Here is a 23,798-nt window from a genome sequence, read left to right as displayed (position 1 = left end):
TTCCACTTCAACTTGAAAAGCAGTCTCTGAGTTCTCCTCTTCCTTCGTATCTCTCAGTTGGGGATCATTAGAATGTCATGGCATCACTCCAACTGCTTGGTGACACCTTGTCTATGGCATGGTGGGCGTTATAAACCTGAGAGAAAACTTGTCTTGTTTGGCTCGATTATATTTGAGGAAGCAGCAGAAGTGATGCTGTGATTTTCCGCTTGTGTATTCTGCTTCAATTTGTCAGAACCCCAAAACAATCCGATCTACACTGTACTTCTTTCTTTAAGTACTGCCTTTATATGTTTTCTTTTAAGGTTCAGTTATTGTTGTGCCATCATTCAAGCTCCTCTATGGACTTTGTCGACGGCATGGTGGATGTTTAAATCAGAGAGAAAGCTTGTCGGTTTGGCCCAATTATACTTGAGGAAGCAGCAGAACTGTGGCTTTCATTTTCCACTCAACCCAAAAGTCAGTCTGATCTCTCCTATGGTGCTTTCTTTCACTGTTTCCTTCACATCTCAGAGTCAGGGACCACTGGAATTTCATGGCCTCATTCGAGCTGCTCTGCGACACCCTCATTGATGGCATGGTTGGTGAGAAAGCTTGTCTTGTTTGGCTTGATTATCCTTGAGGAATCAGCAGCAGCAGCTGATCCAGTGATTTTGCTCCTCTGGCCCAAAAATGACCTGGAAAACCCTGTAATTCTTTCCTTCTGTACTCCCTGAAGGATTGTTAAAATGTTTTGCCAACACTTGAGCAGCTCTGCACCACTTTCTCAGTGATTTTGTTCCCTGAGAAGACAACCTGAGTTGTTTTGATGTTTTAATGTCTCACTCTTGTATTCCTTGACAATTTGGCCACTAAGTGACCCAAGGTCCCCTATGTTTCTTTCATACTGTTAAGTAATTTTCACACTTTCACACTTCGAGCCCGGGAGTGGTCCAGAGAACCGACCCCTGGTTGAAAACACTGGTCTGGGGCTTACATAATTGCGATGTGTGTGGAAGCTATCTGAGTAATATCATGTTACTTCCTGTTTCAAGTTTTAATATATTAATCCAGACTTTTCCATAGACTGGAGTGCTATAATTACCTTACCTTTGTGGGGCGAGTCCTTGCACTGAGAGTCTCATGAAAAAATTCAGGTCTGGTGCCAGCCTGCAGGTTTCCTTAAATAATGTCATGCCATGCATAAAAAAGCCCCAAAATCAGCAAAACCTAGTGCCTACCCTTTTACAAATGTGGCATATGGAATTACATGATAGATCCAGTAAGAATGTAAGTATGAACGCAAACCTGTGATTATAAGCCCCACCCCCAAACAAGCCCAGAATCATTCCAGCTGCTCCTTGACAGCTTGCTTGTCAATGATATGGTGGACATGATCTTCTCCCAAAAAGCTGTACCATTGATGCTTTGGTTTTCCCACTCCTGTGTTTCCTCATCAGCCCAAAAGCATCGTATCCAAATCTCTCCTTTTATTACTTTCTTTATATAGTTTAGTTCAGGTTCATTAAAATGTTATACCATCATTTGAGCTGCTTCCTGGCACTTTGTCGATAATACAGCTTACACTTATATCCATGTGAAGTCTCTTCTTCTTTGGGCCAGTTATGCTTATTGAGAAAGTGGCAGAGATGAAGATATGATTTGATAGACGGCAGGAATGGTGTCATGAGATGAGACCACAAAACGGTATCAATTATCTGCGTGGATGTTTGCGCAGCAGCGAGGTTCAATTGGATTAGAGGGAGGGTTGCTGTAAATTGAGAGCAGGGCAGTAATGAATATAGTGTCAACACTCGCCATGTAGATGGGATTGTTTTCTCCCATTCTTTCTCTCAATTATGTAACTGGAAATCTGTATTGCAGACATGGTTTCAAATGTAAATATTCTTTGCAATACAAAAGATACGTAAAATTATAATATGCATTTTTACAGAGCTTGGAAGCCTGACTCTAGAATTGAAACTTGGAAAATGAAGCAAAAGGTAATACCGATTACTTACCAGGTATTCCATGAGCACAGCAATAAGGAATACTAATTTGGTGCCATACACAGGATACAGAACACACAATACAGGACCAGAAGCACTAATAGAGCCAGTCGATATTTGTATAATAGCTTCTCCCACAGTGCGCTGCGAGATGGTTCAGTTTCGACTAATATGGCTCTCGATTTAATAAGGAAAAAGCCATATAATAGATGCAGTCTTCTGGGAACAGATCGATATGGACTGCATATGAATTTATGAGTGCTCACGCTCCACATGCTGTCCAGAGGTGTAGGTGTAGAGTAAAGAAAAAAAAATAATGATTTCCTGTTGTACAGACTGTTACATATCTTCAGACCTCGTGCACATGCTGAAATGTGCAGCAATACAAGCAATTAGGTGACATGTACAGGAGCATCTCATGCTGTTACAGGAAAATAATCAACGATAGGATGATGTGATAAAGCGGGAGTTACTATAAGTCATAAAACAGCATGACACGGAGTGTTTCATTCCTCTTACAGCACAGCAAGTTGCCAATGATTACAATTTTGGATTTATTAAAGAATAATGCTTATTTTTGGCCATTTATTTTATAGTGATGGTTAATGTTATGGACATCCACGAAACAAGTTTTCACTTACGTTAAAGCAGCTACAAACACTGATTCCCTCACCAGTATCTGTGTTTTTTCTCTCTCTTCAACTTTATAAGGCAAAAAAAGCAGATCATCATGTTACCAAGAAACAGCAAAAGTGTGAGTGTCCTCTGTCCTGAACTTGTCGGAAAAATTTAAGTTACATTTGACACGGGAGACTCCTTCCTTGAATTAAAAAAATAAGCTTGCAGCAAACTTATGAACCATATGAATGATTACACACATTTCTGTGTAACGTTGTGAAATGTTACTATAATGTATAACATTAATATAAACAAAAAATAAATTTGGCTCAACTATTTTTTATCTACAACAATATACAGTGTATTTTCAATACACTACTTTTACCTACAGTATTGGCTTTCAGATACAGTAGCGCATGTATGTTTTATCATTTAATCTTTGATTATGCAGTTTGTGTGCGCTGATCTTAAGACACCCCCCCCCCCCCGCCCGATCTCTTAACTGCCTTCCATTATTTAATTAATTAATTAACGTTTTTTTTTTTTTAACACTTTTTTATTTTTACTATCTTTTCACTTCATTAACTAACGTATCAAATGTTAATGGAATCGACCTCCATCGGCTGTTTATTCGATTCACGACTCAAAATCACACAAATTGGTGTAAATCTGTAAATATTTCAGCTTCTCAGTTCTGAACATGTTCATTAAGGTGTAGTTTAATTTTATTCATTGATGGTGCTGATTATTTGACTTATTTGTTGTTGGTTTTTTTGGGATTTTTTAAAATCCAAGTTCATGGTTAGTTCAGGTTAACATATTAAGTTAATTGTCAGATGATCCCTAAAGTATCTCTATACAATGTAATGGATAAATGATCCAGTACATCTATTAGCCTCATCTAACTGGAGTCAGTACTCTAGAGAATGAGAGAATGTAGCTGTTTCTGTAGAATGTGTATCTGTGCTCTCAACAACCTGCAGACTCGACATTTCACGAGCTCGGAGCACACCCCGGCCTCCTCCGTCTTACACAGTCATTAATTATCCGTCCTGAACAAAGCTGGACGTGGGCCGTTTATCTTATCTGCAAACAGACCTCCTAGACGAGCTTTCTGCTGTTCTTATTGAGCAAAGACGCTGATTTCTAATCTGTTCCTCTTTATCTATAGAGGCACAGAGCTGCTAAAGATAAAACCTGGTATCTCCGGGGCCCTGAAGGTGGTGATGATAATGACCCACGGGCCTGTCACTCATCTGTGATTCATCTGGCGTCTGGAAACGGAGCCAGATCGAGATCAGCGCATGAAATTAGAATTAGCGTGGGATCGTTATAACGCTTGGGGAGTTAACAATTAAAATCCTGAATCTGTGTCTCAGTGGTGATACCGCAGAGACTCAACAAACACGTGTTTCATTTTTATCCTTATTTAGACACAAATAAAAAAAAAACCCTCCATGCATTCCAAAACTTTTGACTAGCAATGTACTATACAGGCCTAATGTCACAAATAATAGTGTAGTCTGCGTAAGGAATAAAACACTTCATGGTATGATGAAGTGGAGTTACAGTTACCACCCTAAATCTGACTATTTTTCTATAACAACATGTCCCATATAGTGTTTTATTCCTCTTATACAACAGCATTTTACCACCAGTTACATTTTTGTCATGCATTAAATCACATGCAGTACTTTTTATCTTTGTATAGCTACATTCAATGTTATGGGCAGTGGTGGCTTGGTGGTTAAGGCTCTGGGTTACTGATCGGAAGGTAGAGGTTCAAGCCCCTGCAAAGCTGCCACTGTTGGGCCCTTGAGCAAGGCCCTTAACCCAAACCCCCTCTAGGGGTGCTGTATCATGGCTGACCCTGTGCTCTGACCACTACCTCCTAACATGCTGGAGTATGCAAAGAAAAGAATTTCACTGTGCATATGTATATGTGATTAATAAAGACTCATTATCATTATCCAAGAAACAAGTTCTCACTTACTCTATAGCAGCTATAAACAGTCGTTCCCTCACTAGCCTCTGTTTATTCTTTCTCTTGAAGTTAATACCACCAAAAAAAAAAACACAACTTGTCATTCTTTGTTATAGAGAAACTGCAAAAAAAGCATAAACTCCTCTGTCATGAAGATGCCGGAGAACTTTACAACTTTTTACTGACAGTCTGTCTGTTAAATAAATGTTAAATAAACGCCACATTGCCGAAAATGTACAAGTCCCAGTGAATGAACTGTAACTATAGAAACAATAACGTATTAGAACGAGCGCAGAAATGAAGTTCAAAGCCTTCTGACCAATCAGAATCGAGAATTCAGTCACGCTGAACAATGCAAAAAAATTTGTTTTTGGCTCACCTTCTATTACATTAATACATATTTGTGTATATTAACTTAAAACAATTCATAATCTGTGGTAGCAAGGCGTCATATTCAGCCAAATTATGCGCAAAATGGTTAATAGATATACATATATTACTGAAAAATATATCTTCTAAAAACAATAGCCTGAAATGCCTAAAACATGACGCAATATAATTCTCAGTCTTCCCACATGACCGTTATGAGAAAGTGAAGATCTTGATGACTTTTAACTCAAACTCCTTCTCTTTCCGCGCTCAGTCGAGTGAAGCAACTAAAATAACGAGTGAGTGTCCTTTCTCGTAAACTCGGCATTACCGTGTGGATGAAATTAAGGATGTTAATGCGGATTCTCTGCACGGCTGCGTCGTCAAGCCTCTGTTTAATTATATTTACCTAATGAGCAAGTTTGATTCAGAGTGGCTCGAGCGGCGTTATTACTCAGTGTTTGGAAGACTGGCTTCTGTCTTTATCGCTCTGTTTCTCTTTTCCCTTTTCGCTTCGCTGCTTATCTCCTGGTGTAGAAGTCTACTTAGCACTCTGACTTTTTTTTTTTTTTTTGAAGTGGAAAGGAGGTAGGTGCTTGTCTGTTATGCACAGTTATAAAAGTCAGCGTGACAATCCTTATTTCGGTGTGTGTTGTCTCGTGTTTGTTTCTTTTTGTTTCTTTTATAGATAGAGAATTTTATGATCCGGAACACGCTGAAAGGGTCTCGGAGGAATAGATTGGAAACAAAACATTCTCTGGAATTAAGGCTAATTCAGGAGAAAATGTGCTATTAGGAGGAAACAGGAGAGCTAAGAGCCACCGGCGCTGATCCCTGAAACATGTTCATGTTACTGCTGTGTGAACTGAAAAATGAAAAGCTTTTTAATCCGAACAGTTTCTTAATAGCTCAAGACATTAAAGGTAGTGAGTGTGTGTGTGTGTGTGTGCGCGTGTGCGTGTGTGAACGTGTTCTACGCAGTGTCCGTGAAGTTTTCAAGGGCAGCCGAGCCTCAAAGAGACACTTTCTTAAATGTAAAGTCAGCTTGAAAGCACGAATGCACTCGAGTAGGAAAGAACAAGAGCAGATCAAACGCCTGAAGAAAACAAGAGGGGGAAAAAAAAGCCGGAGAAGCAGAATGGAGAGAGAACACGAGCGTGGTTTGGCACTTTGAGTCCTTTTACATTAAGAATTGATGCTCATGCACTCAGCTCAGCTTTGTTGTGCTCCAAATATTCTGGAATGTTCTGTTTGGGGTGTAACATCACGTGAGAATCAGGGTTATTATTTAAATAGAGTTTGACTCAAATAGAACCATTTAAAAAAAAAAAAAAAAAAAAAGCAAAGCACCCTTAATTATCCAGTGAACTCTTAAGTATGGAATAAAACTCTCTGTGTCATGCTGTTATAGGAAAATAATCACCAATGAAGCAGAATCACTGTTACCACACTGAAGTTCCTATAACAACACATCCCGAAGTGTTTTAATTCCTCTTCCTCTATAGCAACTTGCCACAGATTACTTTTTTGTTTTTATTCATTAAAGAACAATTGAAACTTTTTATCCATATCTAGTTACATTTTATGTTGTGGAATTATGGTTATAGCAGCTGTAAACAGTCCTTCCCTCAACAGCCTCTTCTCTCTCTCTCTCTCTCTCTCTCTCTCTCTCTCTCTCTCTCTCTCTCTCTTTCTCTCTCTGTCTCTCTCTCTTTCTCTCATGAATTTAATAAGATCTCGTCTGTCCTGAAGATATCAGAAAAGTTACAGTTTTACTTCTGACTGCTACAAAGCACTGACACTCGAGACTCCTTCCATAAATGCCCCTGTGAATGAGCTGTTGCTATAGAAACGATCAAGAGCGTGTTACTACAAACCATCTGATTAATAGAAATTTAATTAACACCTTATGACCATCTTTATTTCCAGATAAACTTTGTTGTTGTTGTTGCTATTATTATTATTATTATTATTATTATTTTTATTATTGTTGTTGTTATTATTATTATTATTATTATTGTTGTTGTTGTTTTGATATGATGATGATGATGATTATTATTTTATTACAGATGGGTAAATGGGAGAACCGCAGTTTGACGCTGAAGTACCCGGTGTGGCCGCGCTTCAACTCCTTTGGCGACGCGGAGACGGATGATAATCACCTGAGCATCGTGACTTTAGAGGAGAAGCCCTTCGTCATCGTGGAGAACGTGGAACGTCTGACGGGAACCTGCATGCGGAACTCAGTGCCTTGCCGCAAGCACATCAAAGAGTGAGTCCCGGCCCAATCTCTAACTCATCTGTCTCGTGTCTTTTCTTTATTTATTTTTCTTTGTTTATTTATTCCGGCTTTTAGCTAAGTGTTTTCTCTGTCTTATCAATATGCGCTTTTGAAATTGATTTACAAACGGAAACTCGGCCCAAAAAGCCCCGGAGTCATTTTTTATCCCTTCAGGAAGGCTTGTTAAAAGGGTTTATAGGCATGTCATGGTGGTGGCGCTGCCTTTCCGTTACAGGACTGCTGTGTTCAGCAACTTCCTCGCTGGGTAAGCATACTTCAGCTTTTTGAGAAAATTACAGGTCAGATGATCGAAGCACAGCGTTCTAATTGGCTGCTGGTGAACTGTAAATATGGTCTGACAGCGTCTAACAACTGACATCCACACTGCCATGCAACAGCTTCAGATTTGTTGTTTTTGTTGTTGTTGTTGTTGTTGTTAAATGTCAATTAGAGATGGATCGAGAACGTTTTCTTTTCCGATACTGACATTGAAACCTTAAGTATCAGCCAATACCAAGACTCGCCTGATATTGTTTTCTTTTTTCTTTTAAATGCTAAGCTTTAATTTAAATAAAAAACTGAACTCTTTCATGCAAAAATCACTTACATAATATTATATAATCAATATAATAATCTACAGTATAAAGTGTAAATATAATCAAATCAATCCGAACAAAAGAGGAATAAGGGATCTGTTTTTGTCTCTCTTTATATGTAAACATTTACCGTTCCCAAAATATATTTTTTTTCCAAATCCATTTCCAATCGTTACTATTTGTCACAGTATCCAATACATCCAATATGTTTTCTCTGAAATCCGATCCACCATTTTAAGCGGGTATGTGTTATAATTTCATAGTGAAAAATATTAGGATGATATGTAAGATAATTTATACAGTAAAAATATAAAATATTGTGACTATACATGAGTAAATATAATAGTTCTCATTGTGCGATTATGAGACAATCATGGAAACTATTGCTATTAATATATCACTGTGAGTTTCTGTTATTTTATCCACTTCAGCCTCAGCAAAATGTTAACATTTGACAATTTCAAGCTTAGGTTTAATAATGTTACGTTTGTTTTATTGTAATTGAATAATGAGAGATTTGACAAATTTGATTTGATAAAACATTTTACATTATATTTATATTTATATTTAGTATATTTTTCACTTAATATCATTTTTATGAAACAGAGTTACTGTTACAAGTACTACCCCAAGGTTGATTATTTTCCAATAAAAGGATTTTATTTCTCTTTACCAACAACTGATTTTTTTTTTATTTATTAAAGAATGACACGTCATACTTCCCTCTATAGTTATATTTAACGTCCGTGAAACGACATATTTTACTATAGGTTAGCTATAAAAAGTCACTCCTTCACCAGTAAAGCATAAACTCCTCTGAAACTTACAGCTTTACCTCTGACACCGGAGACTCCTTCCTTAAATGTTAAATAAACATCTTTTAATGAACAATTATATGGTTTTTAAAAAAAAAAAAAATCTGTTCATTATTATGCATAAAGCTGCTTCTATAGAAACGATAACAAACCTGCACTATTTTGAAGAGCTCTGTTATTGAAAATGTATCCGCAAGTTGTAAACCAATAAGATGGCAGAATTGTGATGATGCAATGTAAATGTGTATATACAGTATGTTACATAACGTGTCTCTGGCTCTGGTTGCTAAGGGCGATTGTTTTTTTGTTTTTTTTGCGCAATGCTAATTATGGGGATCTCGCAGGATCACTGACACGATTCGGAGCTCTTGGTTTACTGCACACGTCTGCATGTAAACTCTGTATTGCTTTCCTCCTACGGCACAATTCGAACTCGAGCATCCAGGAAGAAGAAGAAGAAGAAGAGGAGGAGGAGGAAGAGGAAGAGCTCAGTGATGCATGCTGCCACACAAACTCACTCTCTTCTTCTATCTCCTCTCCAGCGCTATCTAATAGCTCTTCTCTCGCCACCTTATCACAGAAATTACGTAACTGTCGAGTTCTGCAGGACAAACCCAGCAAGATACGTGACACCAGAGACCACTTCTTCTCCCGTTTGTTCTAGAAAGGCTAGTGAAGGATGTTGGGGTTTTTTTTGTTTTTTTTTGTTTTTTTTGGGAGTCTATGAGCATGAACACGAACTATGGCTGCATTTAAACAAAAATATCACTCATCACTTATAGCTGAAAACTCTCACACTCCTACAAGTGACCTGTGACACAGTGGTATAAAGTGCCTCTGCCCAGTGATGTGTGTTTTCATAAGTTTTAATTGGTTTGACACAGGGGAGACGACACACTGTAGGAGAAAGCGTAGACTCTCTCGTTCTTTTTTTTGTGTGTGTTTGTCTTTGTAAAATAATGAAACCTTCCATAAAAGAGATTGAATAAAATAGTTGAGGGAGGAAAAGAGCCGGGGGAATATGCCGAATGTGCTTCATAGAATGCAGCCCGGGGGAGAGATCGATGTTAAACTGGATTTCTGTGTGTGTGTGTGTGTGTGTGTGTGTGTATGTGGTTCGTAGTGGAGACGGAAGGAAGCTTGTTGTGAGCAATATGAAGGCGTGTGGCTGGATGTTTTCAGCGCGATAACCTTTTCATTCTCTGTGAGCGGAGTGAGCCGTTTTCTTCATCATAACTTCATGTGTTTAATGTTTAGCGTTCGTTTGCTCTGTCGATGAATATCAGCCACTTGCATAGCGTTGCGCTTCACAGCTCCATGGTTTGAGCCTGAGCTTGCGTTACTTCTGTGGAGATTCTCATGCTCTCCAAATGTCTATGTGGTTTTCCTCCAAGTTCTCCAGTTCACCTCGCAGAAGCATCCCAGTAGGGGTGTTGTTTAATCTAAATTGCCTCTGCTGTGCTGCTTGAAAGTTTGTGAACCCTTTAGAATTTTCTATATACTGGCATATAAGTCATGAGGACTTGCATCCCATCCAGGGTGAATTCTTTCTTCACACCCAGTTTTCCCAGGATAGGCTCCAGATCCATCATGAACCTGACCAGAATACTGGCAGTGAGAGAGTGAATAATGTTCAGAATGTTTCTAGGCCCATAACATTGTTTAGAAATTTACAATATTGTCATATGCAGTGGACCTGGGTACTTTCTTTGCTTCAGGATGTAAGAATCGTTGACATTGGACCCTTTTCACAATTCTACATTTAGATTCCGGAAGTACTCAAAAGCAGGGTGAACAGCACAGAAGTAAAACTCAGCGAGTGATGTGTATCAGTGTGTAAAACCTCTGAGTAATATGCAAAAAATGAGTATGTGCAAAAAAAAAGAAGAGTGCATTGTATATTTTAACCATATAATTAATAAATATGTACATAGATCATGACTCAGATCCGCCTCCTTTAATAAGCTACGTATTCTATATCACATTGAAAACCACATTCAGAGTTGGGGGAAAAAATACAGTACACTTTGTTGTTTTGTGCTAGTAGGCTAATCCCGAACCGAGGATTAGCACACTAAAAGTTTTATTTTTACTTCATCAGTCCGCAGCACTTGTTTCCAAAATGTTATCTAAATGTTTTTTTTGGGGGGGGGGGGGTTTGCATTTTCTTTTCCTTCTGATGACTCTTCCATGCAGATCAAGTTTGTGCAAGCAATGCTGCACAGTTGAGTAGTGTGTGCACTACTCTTTTACCACCACCCTTTATGTCTTTGTTGGTGGCATTATTTATATATGTATTTCAACAAATAACATGATGAAATAGCTTTTTGTGTTTTGAGTGCCATGGCAGAGTTGCACGATCACGATCTTTTGATGAAATAAGCAATTTTATTATTTCCCTTTTTTTTTTTTTTTTAGAAATGCTGGAAAATCAATAAGAATTGTTATAATAATCCGATGTGAATCTAAAATTTTGATGAATCTGTGGCACTATAAATTGAAAAAAAGAAATTCCTGTGTCATGAATAAAAATTGAGAGATAATAACGAGTGTAAGGTGGACATTTTGAACAAATTTATGTATATTCAAACCTTGATTGCTTGCTGATGCTTTATCACAGAATGAAGCCTTCATGATGACTTGAAAGTGTAAGTTCTTGTCTTTCTAATGATATACATCATATTTCAGGGTTTTGTTTTTTTTTACAAAAATAGCACCAGAAATCTCTAAACACACCAAATTTCTCCCCTGGGCTCTTTCTCCTGATGGCCTCCTGAAAGCAGCTCCAGAGGAAACCCTTCTGTTCATAATAATTAAGAGATTTCTTGAGTGCCAGCAAGTCTTCGTCAAGCTTTTATGCTTCATACCTCCTGTAGGCTAATCCCATCTCCCGGCGGCTTCCCGACACAATTCAGTCCTTCAGTCATTCACATTTCAAATGTGTCTGTGTGCTGTAATCTTTATTACCCTGAACAAATGATGTGGAGGTGTTCATGCAACACGTCATAATCCTCCAATCGCATCTGAAGAGCGATTTAAATTAGCAACAGGAAGTGCTTTATATTCATGTTAAAGGCTGAAAACGATTATCACGTCTCGTATCTTGACGGGTCTGAAAGGCTTCGGCTCGTAAACTCTGTGAGGCGGAAGAGAAGTGTCTCTTGTGCTCTCTCTGGATATATATTTCTGTAATTTATCTCCTCTCCAACAGTAATTCCACCGAAGGAGGAGGAACTTACATCAAAAAGTGCTGCAAGGGCTTCTGCATCGACATCCTCAAGAAGATCGCCAGGAACGTCAAGTTCACCTACGACCTTTACCTGGTGACCAACGGGAAGCATGGGAAGAAGATCAACAATGTGTGGAACGGCATGGTGGGAGAGGTGAGGGACTTCATCCAAAAATGGGGCATAAAAATATTTTAATTATGTTTGCACTCAAGTTAAAACTGAACTCCAAATGGAATAAAACATTTTTTTTATTCAATGCACCATATAAATCGGAGCTAATTGAAGAGTGAAATTAACATTTTAGAGAAAATATTTTGATGAAAAATAAATTAAAAGTCAAATTAGGATTCACTGCCTCATGCATATTCATTATTATTTTTCAAAATTGAAAAATACAGAAATGTAGAAGTCTAATCACCTTTCCTGATTTTTTAAAAGTTAAAAATAAAAATTTGTAAGCAAACTCCCCACTTAAAAATAAAAAAGAGAGAAAAAAATGTAAAAAAATGAATGCCCCTACAAACAAACAAATTGATTGTTTACACTGATTAAAAAATGTGTTAAAAGTAAGAATTAAATTTGTTCAAAGTAAGTAGGAAAATACAGAATTTCAATTTTAAATATAATTTTGAATACTTAAAAATGAATCATAAAATATTCTTTTCACTTCACTTTATCTAAAGCAATATTTTGTTTAAATTAAAATGATTTTACCTTAATTAGACTAAAAAGTCACTGTTAATAACACTGAAAAGTTAACCCTTTACTTCACACTAGCAGTGTGTCTTAGGAGGGGGAAAAGACAAAATTATTAACAGTATTTTATCTCCTAATTACTAAGAGAGCAGTACGTGCTAATAAGAGTAGCAGAAACAATTTTTGGCATAACTCGTTGCCATGAATTATTTTATCCATGCTAGCAATGAAAGAAAGCTAATTTGAGGCAGTTAGCATAACACTAATGCGTGCATGCTAACTAGCACACAGCAGTTTTTCTTCACTGCAGTGTGTGTAGAAGTTTAAAAGTATACTAGTGATAAATAATATATAAAAACACAGGCAGAGTAAAGATCTGATCAAATAAGTCGTGTTAGAAAAATGCGACGAGTCGACAGCAGCTTTGAAATGAGAAACTGTTTATCTCTGCCTCTTGGAAGTAATTTAGAGACAGACGGAGCCCGATAGCGAGCGGTCGCGAAAGCGGCGACATGATTTACTGTTTTATTGAGAGACCAAAGTGATCAGATCCCGACTGCAGCTGGGCGCAAAATGAAGCTAAATGAGATATAAGAGTGGCTCAGAGTGTGTGTGTATGTGTGTGTGTGTGTGTGTGTGTGTGTGTGTAAAGTTTGGAGCCTTCAGTTGTCTTTGTTTTCCGCTGCAGGTGGTGTATAAGAAAGCCGTCATGGCCGTGGGCTCGCTGACGATCAATGAGGAGCGCTCAGAGGTCATCGATTTCTCTGTTCCTTTTGTGGAGACCGGGATTAGCGTGATGGTGTCCCGCAGCAATGGCACCGTCTCTCCCTCTGCCTTTCTGGGTCAATTTTAACACTAACACCTTCAAAAAGTCTTCCTCAACTTTATATACAGTCATGTGAAAAAATAAGTACACTCCATGGAAATTGTTGGCTTTTTTGACATATTTGGACGAGCAAACATTTGATCCTCTTTGAAACTGTGTCTGTTGTTAAGGTTGATATACTTGAACAAAACCACAAGGAAAATTTGCTTTCAATCATTTATTCAACAGAAATATCAATAGATGTGATATTATTCTGTGGAAAAAGTAAGTACACCCTTTATCTCAGAAGCTAGTATTGCCCTCTTTTAGCAGAAATAATTTCTTGTAGGCAGTTTGCATAATTGTCCACCAGGCTTGCTGGAATTTTTGACACTCTTCCATGCAATTTTCTTTCAGTTGTAAGATGTTTGAGGGTTTTCTTTCATGTACTGCCTGTTTCAAATCCCCACACAACATTTCAGTGGGATTCAAACCCGGGCTTGACCTTTGACTCGGCCATTCCATAACCCTCCATTTCTTCTTTTTGAGCCATTCCTTGGTGGATTTGCTAGTGCGCTTAGGATCATTGTCCAGTTGAAACGTCCACTTTCAGTTCAACTTTTGGACAGACACAGTGGCCTCACATTATCCTCAGGCACTCTTTGATATGATGCAGAATTCATAGTTGAATTAATGAATACAAGCTGTCCAGTCCCTGAGGCAGTGAAGCAATCCCAAATCATAACATTTCCACCAGTTGGTATGAGGTGCTTCTCCTTAAGAGCTTCCTGTGTCTCAATCAGCTCCCTAGTTCAGTAGTTAGGGCACTGATCACGGAGTAGGTTATTTTATGGGCTCTTTCAATTGCGAAATCCTTCTAGTGCACTGGAACGGTCGCTCCCTAAAAATCCCACAATGCACTGCAAAAACCAGGGAGCATCGATGCTCACTATGTTCACTTACTGGAAGTGACGTCATGTTTTTTGAAGCCTCTCAGCTACAAAAAAATGGGGGGTTAAACTCTCAGCCAACTTCCGGCTACAAATGTAAATAGCTTGTTATTATTGTTGTAGCTCTCAAATGAGTAATTACATTAGCGATTTTTAAGTTTATTTGACTTTCTATACACAGTTTGTTTTAGTCTAACGATTTTTAAGTGTGTAATGATTTTTAAAAAATCACTGGCTTGACAATGATCCTGCTTGACATATTATGACAGAAATACGTGTGATTAAGCTAACAAATTTATATGACATATAAAACTTAAATATTTTTACATTTTTGGTGACGTTTTACAATGCAAGTACATAGTCATGTCACCGGAAATTCAGTTCTCAGTGTCCCAATGTGACTCGAGTACACGATATACTGATTCGCTACCTACTGAACTAGAGAACTGGTTGAGACAAACTTTGGTCTGTGCCAAACTTGTCTGCTGTTACTGTGGTCAAACAACTCCATCTTTGATTCATGTGTCCAGAGCACATTATTCCAAAAGGCCAGGCCTATATGCTCATTGGCAAACTGTAGTCTTGCAAAGGCTTTTTCCTGGCTCACCTCACATGCAGGTCAAATTTGTGCAATCTCCTTCTGATTGTAGAAGCATGCATTTTGACACCGAAAGATTTACTAGCAGATCCTGTGATCAAATTTTGGGGTTCTTGGAGACTTCTCTGTGCATCAGACGGTCTGCTCTTGGGCTGAATTTGCTGGGATGGCCAGTCCTGGACAAATTGGCAGTCGTTTGAAATCTGTGGCACTTGTAGATGATTTTCCTTACAGTGGAATGAAGTATTTTAAATAATTTGAAGATCTTTTTAAATCCCTTGACAGACTCATAGGCATCCACAACCTTTTTCTGAAGGCCTTATAGAGCTCTTTAGATCTTGACATGATGACACCACACACCTCAATAACAAAGGGAACACCAGACACTAGATATGAGAGGGGTATAAATAAGACAGGTCCCACCTGCAGTCCTAAGCAGGTGCTAATCACTGGCACCAAATCTTCAACACTTGATTTGAATTTTATGGATTTGAAGGTGTGATAAATGTAGGGGGGTACTTACTTTTTCTATGTGGCTGATATTTTTCTTGTTAATTTAAATTGTGAAAATTACTACAAAATGTCGATTTTATGTGTCATTTGATATGTTGAGTGTATCAACAGACATTTGATAGAGCGTTTCAAAGATGATCAAATGTTTGCTTGTCCAAAAAAAAAACCCTATTAAATAATTTTTAATTTGGCAGGAAAATACAGAATCCAAATTTTTAGGAATTAATAGTATTATTATAAGTTTTATAATTTTTAATCCTGTTAAATCCTAAAAATTGGGATTCTGTATTTTTCTGCCAAGCTAAAAAAACATTTAATTTTTTTTTTTATTTAAACCAATGAAGTTTAAATGAGGGGATTGGTTTTTTTATGTTTTGTTTTTAGAGGATCATTTGCTCTTGCTTTTGCTTTTTTTTTTTTTGGTTCCAATTGATTTACTTATTTATTTATTTTTTAAATTGACTTAAAAGGAAAAACTTTCCAAGGAGAAAAATAGATATTCAGGAATGATAATGAACATCATTTCTGATTAAAGTATATACAGGTTATATAGGTTGAGTTAGACTACTGACATACATATTAATTTACATATATGTGTTTTTTAATAGAAAAGAAGTTTAAATGAGAAACATAATTCAAATTTTACTTAACATTTTTCCAAAGAAAATATATTTGGAAAAGAAGGGAAATTTTTGTGAATTTTAGTACCTCTTTGTATATATAAAACTAACTGAGATATTCTCAGTACTGATTCAGGGGCGGCGCTACGTATGAGCTCTGCTTGTGTCATCGCAGCATCACGCCTGATATGCAAATTGACTGTGGATCACGATATGGTACATGGAAACATTTAGCCACAAAACCTTCTAACCGGCTAGCTAACTTAGCAAATGTTAATAATGAACAAAGTTGCGGTTGTCATGGTATCATTGAATATATTTTTAAAGAATATATATTTGATTGCTGAAGTAAAGAAAATGAGGATGTAAATCACAGTTTCAATACTAAAATCTCAGTGTGTTGACTTGTCACAAATGCTATCTGGTTTACTAGCAGCTAACTAGACAACTTCCTAAGCTAGCTAAAGTTAGTGATATAAGGGATGGACAGAGTATATGAGGAGTGGTTCCATATTAACATATTTGCATATTCATCAATATGCAAATGTGCTGATAAGGGCAATGTACACAAACCATTTAAGTCATATAATAGACATAAAAATGAAACAATAAAATATTATTTAATTATGTATTTAATGTTAGTGATACGAGGAGGATTTGACTATGCAAATATAAAATAGTTACTTTGCATCTTTATGTATATTCATAGATCTGGATATTTTAATGAGGAGGAACATGTAGAAATGATAAATGAAATGAAAATGATTTTTTTTTAGTAGACAAAGAAAAAGAAAAAACAATTTTATTCAAACATTTCTGCTTGTACATATATTATTTTGAATAGTTTCAAGATTGCTGATTTTTTTGATAATAAGAAATTATTTACTGAAGGATGTTAATTAAGTTTTAGCCAGAATATTATAGACATTTTCCATTCTTTTTTTCTGGCTTGTCCTCACATATTGCTCTAGAGAGAGTGGATGGAAAACGGAAGTCGATGATTATAAATAAATGCTGTTTCTTCATCTCCCTCAGAGCCCTTCAGTGCATCCGTGTGGGTGATGATGTTCGTCATGCTGCTCCTGGTCACCGCCATGGCTGTGTTCATGTTCGAGTACATCAGCCCTCTGGGTTTTAACAGGAACCTGGCCCAGGGCAAAGGTAAGCTAATGACCACTTCCTGTGGCTGAACTTTACTCTCTTTAAGTCCTGAAGGTCACAGAAACCTGCTCAATTATACACTCCTTCATGTTCCTCGAGTAAAGGAAAGCCTCTGGCCAAACACCTAATATTAGTATCTACCACAAGTGACTAAGTAAGAGATAATGCTCGCTGATGTGTGATGTGATATCCAGAAAATAACAGATGAGGCGGAAAACAGTCACAGTGCGAACAAGACTCCGATAGCAGGGAGTTATTATGCATATACTATGGCCACTTACCAAGATAAACATACCTGTCAGCCAATCAGAAACACACATTTTAATGGTTCTCCTATGAAGGTACAGAAAAATCTGTTTTCTGATCAAGGAGGAGGAAATTGTAAGTAAAAACTAGTAATCTGCAGTTTAATACATGATACTGTGAGTTTGTAGACTCCATCTCTATACTGTACATTCACTTTTCTGGCAGAAAGCTTCAGAATCTCCACCAGCATCATTAAACCAGTCAATACAGGAAATGAAATTCAGCCCTAGAGTATTCTGGTGGGTGTTACAAAGGTACAGAACTCATTCCTGAGAGTGATATATACCCTCGGGTATGAGGTTAAATCTACACTCTTAGAAATAAAAGTGCCATTTTCCATAACAAAGATTGTTCCACTCATTTTTTTTTTTCTAATTTATAAAGATCCATCAATCAAAAAGGAAACGAAAAACTGTTTCTTGCATGACATTAAAGTTTCTCCTACTTTTATTTCGAACAGAGTATCACCTAACAAGAAGAACCCACCTTTGAGGGAAGTTTGGATGCACAACCCTATGACACAGGATTTCCTTTTCTAGAAATGGATCCAAGTAGAGCTCTTTTAGCCTAAAAAAGCTGACCTCAGGTCCTGTAGTTTAATACAAAGTGCGTATTATATATCGCAGTCCGTGTTTTTGATGTATTTTGTGCCAAGGTTAGCTATTGATCGAATTTGATTCCTTTACAGATAATACATTTCAGTTGAATTTGTCCTCTACCCATCCGCCTATACTTACACTGTTGATGATGAGCCAAGAAAACTCAAACCCTTACCGCCCTCCCTCCCTCCCTCATTCATTCACCTTCTGTCCGATACAAAAAAATTTTTTTTTACCTGAAATAAAACCAAGGACTTGGGCTACAACACACTTTCGTTTAAATTAGACATTCAAAATGGCTTCGGCTTATAGTTCAGAGCATAATAAATATGTTCAAATAAATATGAATTATAATTTGTACCACAGTGCTGTTGAGTTCTGGATTCTGATTGGTCAGATTAATGTTGCATAACAGCAGCTTTGAAAGTTAGTCACTCATTCTAATATGTTATCGTTTCTATAGTAACAAAACGAGATTCAGTAATGTGTAATTGCTGAAATGGTGACTTTTGTGTAAGGAGATATTTATTTAATATTTATTGAAGGAGTCTCCAGTATCAGTTACTGTAAATAAAATAAAAATTTAAATGTAAAAAACTTTATGTAACTTTATGATTTGAGACAGTTTTCAGGACAGGAAGCTAAGCGCTAAAAACGAGACCAGAAACATACTTGTTTCACGAAGATTAAATGTATCTATAAAAGGATAAAAAGTTTTTGAAAATTGTTAGATTTGGCAAACTGTGGTATAAGAGGAATAAAGCAATCTGAGATGTACTTCTGTAGTTGCAACTCATTCATGCTTCATTACACCACATCTGAACTGATTATTTTCCTGTAACAGCATGACAGAGTGTATTATTCCTTACTCATTTATAACAACACTCAGCAGTGTTTTATTTATTTATTTTTTCCGCAGCAAATAACCCTGAGCATAAACAGCAATTAAAATGATCCCCGAGGTTAAATTACATCCATATGCTATGCCTGCGTTTCATCCATGTGAAACCGAATGCTAACTCAGCGTTTTTACTACATATTACCCCCGGCACCCGGGTGACATTATTACAGAGCAACTTCCTGTGACCGAGCAAACAGATAAAAACATCAATTTGATTTAGAAGTGTACCTTACAGAATTGTAATTACAGAAACTTGAGTTGATCTTGGGAGTGTTGTTCTTTCAGACCCACACGGACCCTCGTTCACCATGGGCAAGGCGGTGTGGCTGCTCTGGGGTCTGGTCTTCAACAACTCCGTCCCTGTGCAGAACCCCAAAGGCACCACTAGCAAGTTCATCGTGTCCGTGTGGGCCTTCTTCGCTGTCATCTTCCTCGCCAGCTACACTGCCAACCTGGCCGCTTTCATGATCCAGGAGGAGTTTGTGGACCAGGTGACAGGACTGAGTGACAACAAGGTGAGTCTTTTTTCCTGGAAGGAGTTTTCAGTTACAGATCATCCCATCTGAGTTGACTGAATTCCTCAAGTAACAGTAAATAAGTCGTCTAGTAAGTCTAGAAATGATTTGAGTAACGGCTTTACGAATTACTTTTTTTTTTAAACGTCTACAAATCTGAACATGTTCTATATCTGAGCAGTTTGCTAGGCTCGTTAGCAATAGGCAGTCACTACTGAACATGGAAGTGAAATGTCAAATTTAGCTTTCATGGTTTAAAAAATTTAAAAGATCTGGCTAGCTAATATAGCTCCCTCGGCTAGTTTATGCCTTTCCTGTATGTGTTTACTCCACGGGTTTCAGCTAGCATAATATAATTTGCAGATCATTTTCATGTTGTTCCTTTTGAAGGATTTCAAACTGAAAACTGGGTCAGGGACGATCAAGCGTCTTCGCTGTCTCAGACGTTGCTTCAAAAAATTTGGCGCCCATCATTTTCAGCAGGCGCTATTTAGATTTAAAATTGTCTTTTAATTGGCTTACAGTCTTCCTGAGTTAAATGCATTATTATTGGTTTTCTTTATCAAAGTGATTAGAAATAAATGTTACAAAGTTGAATATATAATATTTTTACATAAAAGTCCTATGCTATAATTATTCTCGTTACAGTGTATTATTACAATGAGCTAAAGTGCTCAAGTACTACAAGGAGACATATAAGGTACATGTTCCTTCCAACTCCTGCTAAGAACTACTAAGCGTGGTGTTGATTCATTTCCTATAACAGCAGCTCTGAGAGTAGTGTGCTGTACACAGAGCAAATCCACATAAGAAAGCAATAGCTACGGTCTCTACAGCATTAATGTAGCGGAGTGTTTACTTTCTCATTTTTATTCCTGCTGTAATTTATTCACGGAGCAGATGGCGCCTAGAATAAACACAACTACGACTTTATTTCATACTCCAAATTAAATATCTATTTTCTCTACCTTCATGTGTGTATAAGAAGAGCATTAATAAAGGAATAAAAGAAAACAAAGCTATTTTTAAAGAAGCCACTACTCATACTGTAATTCAGCTTACACCACAGCACTGTTGAATTCTAGATTCTGATTGGTCAGGCGGTGTTAATTAATTTCCCATAACAGATTTCCTATACTATTTTTTAGAGATGCACCAATACTAATACCGATACCAATAGCCGATTATTCAGAGTGATATCGGCCGATACCGATAGTTCTGCCTTTTATGCCTTATAAATTAATAATAATTGATTCCACAATTCTGAAAGAAATGCAAATAAAAACTTTATTCTCTCCATTTCAACAAGTTGTTTCACTAAATTCTGAAGATTAAATGAAGATTTCTTAACTTCTTGAATGTTATTAATTCATATTAACATTGACTGAATTCTAAAAAACCTCCTGTTAGTCTCACATTCACTCACCACAAACAAAAGCATTTCTACTTCATCCCTGAACATCAAACTGGTAATATATAATATAAACTTTTTTATATATTAACATTAACTGGATATGAAATACACTACTGTACAAATATATTTTTCTGTGCAATATATACTTTTTTGTCAACTCATCTTCATTTAAATCTTTCAACGGTGTACTGGCCCTTCAATTCAGCTCGAGCAGCGCAGCAAAAAAACATTAGACTCGATGCCAAAACTCCCGCTTCACTGCTGCAGCGCCCGGTGTAAAATTTTAGCAGTGCAGAGCTTACAGAGCTTACAAACTGCAGTTTTGTCGTCATTCCACACAAGAGACATCTTCTTTACACACAGCACCAAAACAATGTGTTTTCCTGCTCTCTTTTGATTGACAGGATATAATCGGCCCTGATCATCGGATGTTTTTAAACTATATGGGCCGATAGCCCATAGCTTGAAAGATTGCCTTTATCGGCCGATACATCGGTGCATACATCGGTGCATCTCTACTATTTTTTAAAATACATTTTCTGCTATATACTGTAGTAATGCGTTCGTTCTGATCCATTATTGTTTCTATAGCAACAACTAATTTACACAGACTCCTAAACACATAAACAGACTAAAAAGTCGTCGATACGGTGAAGTTTTCTGTAATTAACCTTTAAGGAAGCTGTCTCCAGAATCAGCACTTTCTAATAGTTAGACGTAAAAGTTTTCCGACATCTTCAGTACTGTGAACTAATCTTATTTGATTATCTGAACTAAACTTATTTCTTCACTTTATAACCGAACACCAAATGCAGAAAGGACATTGCAATACTATTGCAGGCGCAATCGCAGTGTTCTGACATTTTCTCCTATTTAACCATATACACTATTTTCACAATGTTAATCAAGTTTCTAATAATGATTAACTGATAAAATGTGGCTAATATGAAATTATAATAAGTCTCTCTCGAGATCATTAAACAGCCCCGGGCTGAAAGAAACAGTGTAAAATTAAAAGTAATGGTGACTTTTAGTCTGAGATTTGACTTAAATGGTGTCTGTTGAACCAGAACATGATGCTAATTGTGTGCAATATTATACACATTAGCGGGGAATGAAAAGAAAAAAAATCTGAGTCATGAGTAACAATTTCCTCAGGATGAGAGGAAATTGCACTATATATTATAATAATAATCATTATAAAAATAATACATATTTTATAGATTAAACTTAATATAATAGGCATTGTTACAGATTAGATTATACTGGTTAAGATCTTTGTCTTTCATCTTTTTTTTGCCACGTTGCAAAATCACACTAGCAGTTATAAATGGTTGTTTGGAAATACGACTAATTAAAGACGTAGCATTTTTCTCGCGTCAGTGCTTTTCATCTCTGTGCTTTTTATCCCTTTACAGATTTTGCTGAAGCAGCAAAAAAATGTTAAATTTTTTTTTTTAAATTCACTATGGTGCAGAGATTTGTTTAAAGAGCTAAACGTAAATGCTGGAAAAGTTTTCATTTTGCATGATTTTGCGGACACCCCATCTCTACCACAATCATCTGCTTTGTTTATTTGTTTAAAGTGCATCACATTGTTAATCAAATTGGATTTCAATTTAAAAGCACAACATTGATTTTTCCTTGGTCTGTTAAAAATCCGTATTCAAAACTTTCACTTGTTCCAACATTTTTACAGTCAGTTATCATCAGGAATAATGAAATGCATGTTATATGAGGATGAAAACACTTTTCCTGAAGCTGTAATGGCAGGATAATCAACGATGAAGTAGTGGTGTGATGAAGCGGTGTCACTGTTATTACCCCAATGTCGATCATTTTCTGATAACAGAACATCCTGAAGTGTTTTATTGTATCACACCTCTTGTATCACAGAAATTTACCAACAGTTACATTTTTTTATTCATTAAAGAACAACACCATTTGTAGCATTTTATTCCTTACTTACAGGATGCGTATTATCTTTTACGCATGTAGACTTCCTATAGGTTACAAACTGAGATGGTTTAACCTATAATACAGCTAGTGAGCCGTCAGGATCGTCTTCATTGTTATTCCGTCCACACAAACCGCTAACAGACTCAACAAGAGTGGAGCACCCGATCTCATCCCCACACACACACACACACACACACAAACACACACACAGAGCTATGAAGATGTGTATTTATCGATGTAACTAAATCACAGTAATTATACATCGAGTCCAGGCCTATGGCGATTATACAATTAACCAGTGGTGTGTGAAATTGGGCTAAAAACACTAGTTCTGGAGAGCGAAGGTTCTCCTGCATGTAGTGGAGCAGATGTTTCAAATGGATATGACCAGAGTAGTGTAGTTCGGTTCGAGATGGACAGGAAGGCTAAGTTGATCAGTTCTGGGAGTCTGGGACACGCCGCGTGTTCGTTCAGCGCTGATTACGCAAAAGTAACAATAATATTTGTATGCATTTAAATGCTATAGCTTTTAAGCATCTACTGTAAAATAAGTAACTAGCTACTAGAATAGACGCTTTTCTACTTTCACTCAACTAGTTATTATTCGCTACAGATGTTATGTGATCACCTCTGAATGTAGGACGGACCCATAATTTAGGACGGACACTAATACCAAGTCCAAATGGGCTCCAAATGTGGAGTTGAAGTTATGTAATTATCTCTCCGGAGAATTTTTGGCCTGTCTGAATCAGTCATGTCAGTAATTTTTTTTCTTATAGACAGAGTGTTTACACGTCTGAAAAGATCTTTGCCATATTTTACCTTCAAGAAAAAGGACCAGGAGAACTTTCTTCAGCATAAAGACACTCCAGGAAGCGCT

General features: G+C 37.0%; 1 protein-coding gene across 1 annotated transcript in view; it reads left to right on the top strand.

Annotated features, from left to right (window-relative positions):
- The window catches only part of grin2aa (glutamate receptor, ionotropic, N-methyl D-aspartate 2A, a), a 66,510-nt gene that overhangs the window by 32,332 nt on the left and 10,380 nt on the right, over positions 1-23,798 (top strand). The window contains exons 3-7 of the mRNA XM_053640556.1: positions 7,029-7,231; positions 11,863-12,034; positions 13,266-13,419; positions 17,099-17,224; positions 19,316-19,545. Of these exons, the coding sequence (XP_053496531.1) occupies positions 7,029-7,231; positions 11,863-12,034; positions 13,266-13,419; positions 17,099-17,224; positions 19,316-19,545 (885 nt within the window). The remainder of the gene's footprint in view (positions 1-7,028; positions 7,232-11,862; positions 12,035-13,265; positions 13,420-17,098; positions 17,225-19,315; positions 19,546-23,798) is intronic.

The sequence above is a fragment of the Ictalurus furcatus genome, chromosome 2, assembly GCF_023375685.1.
Source record: "Ictalurus furcatus strain D&B chromosome 2, Billie_1.0, whole genome shotgun sequence".
NCBI classification, from domain to species: Eukaryota; Metazoa; Chordata; class Actinopteri; order Siluriformes; family Ictaluridae; genus Ictalurus; species Ictalurus furcatus.
This window is presented reverse-complemented; position numbering and strand designations above follow the sequence as displayed.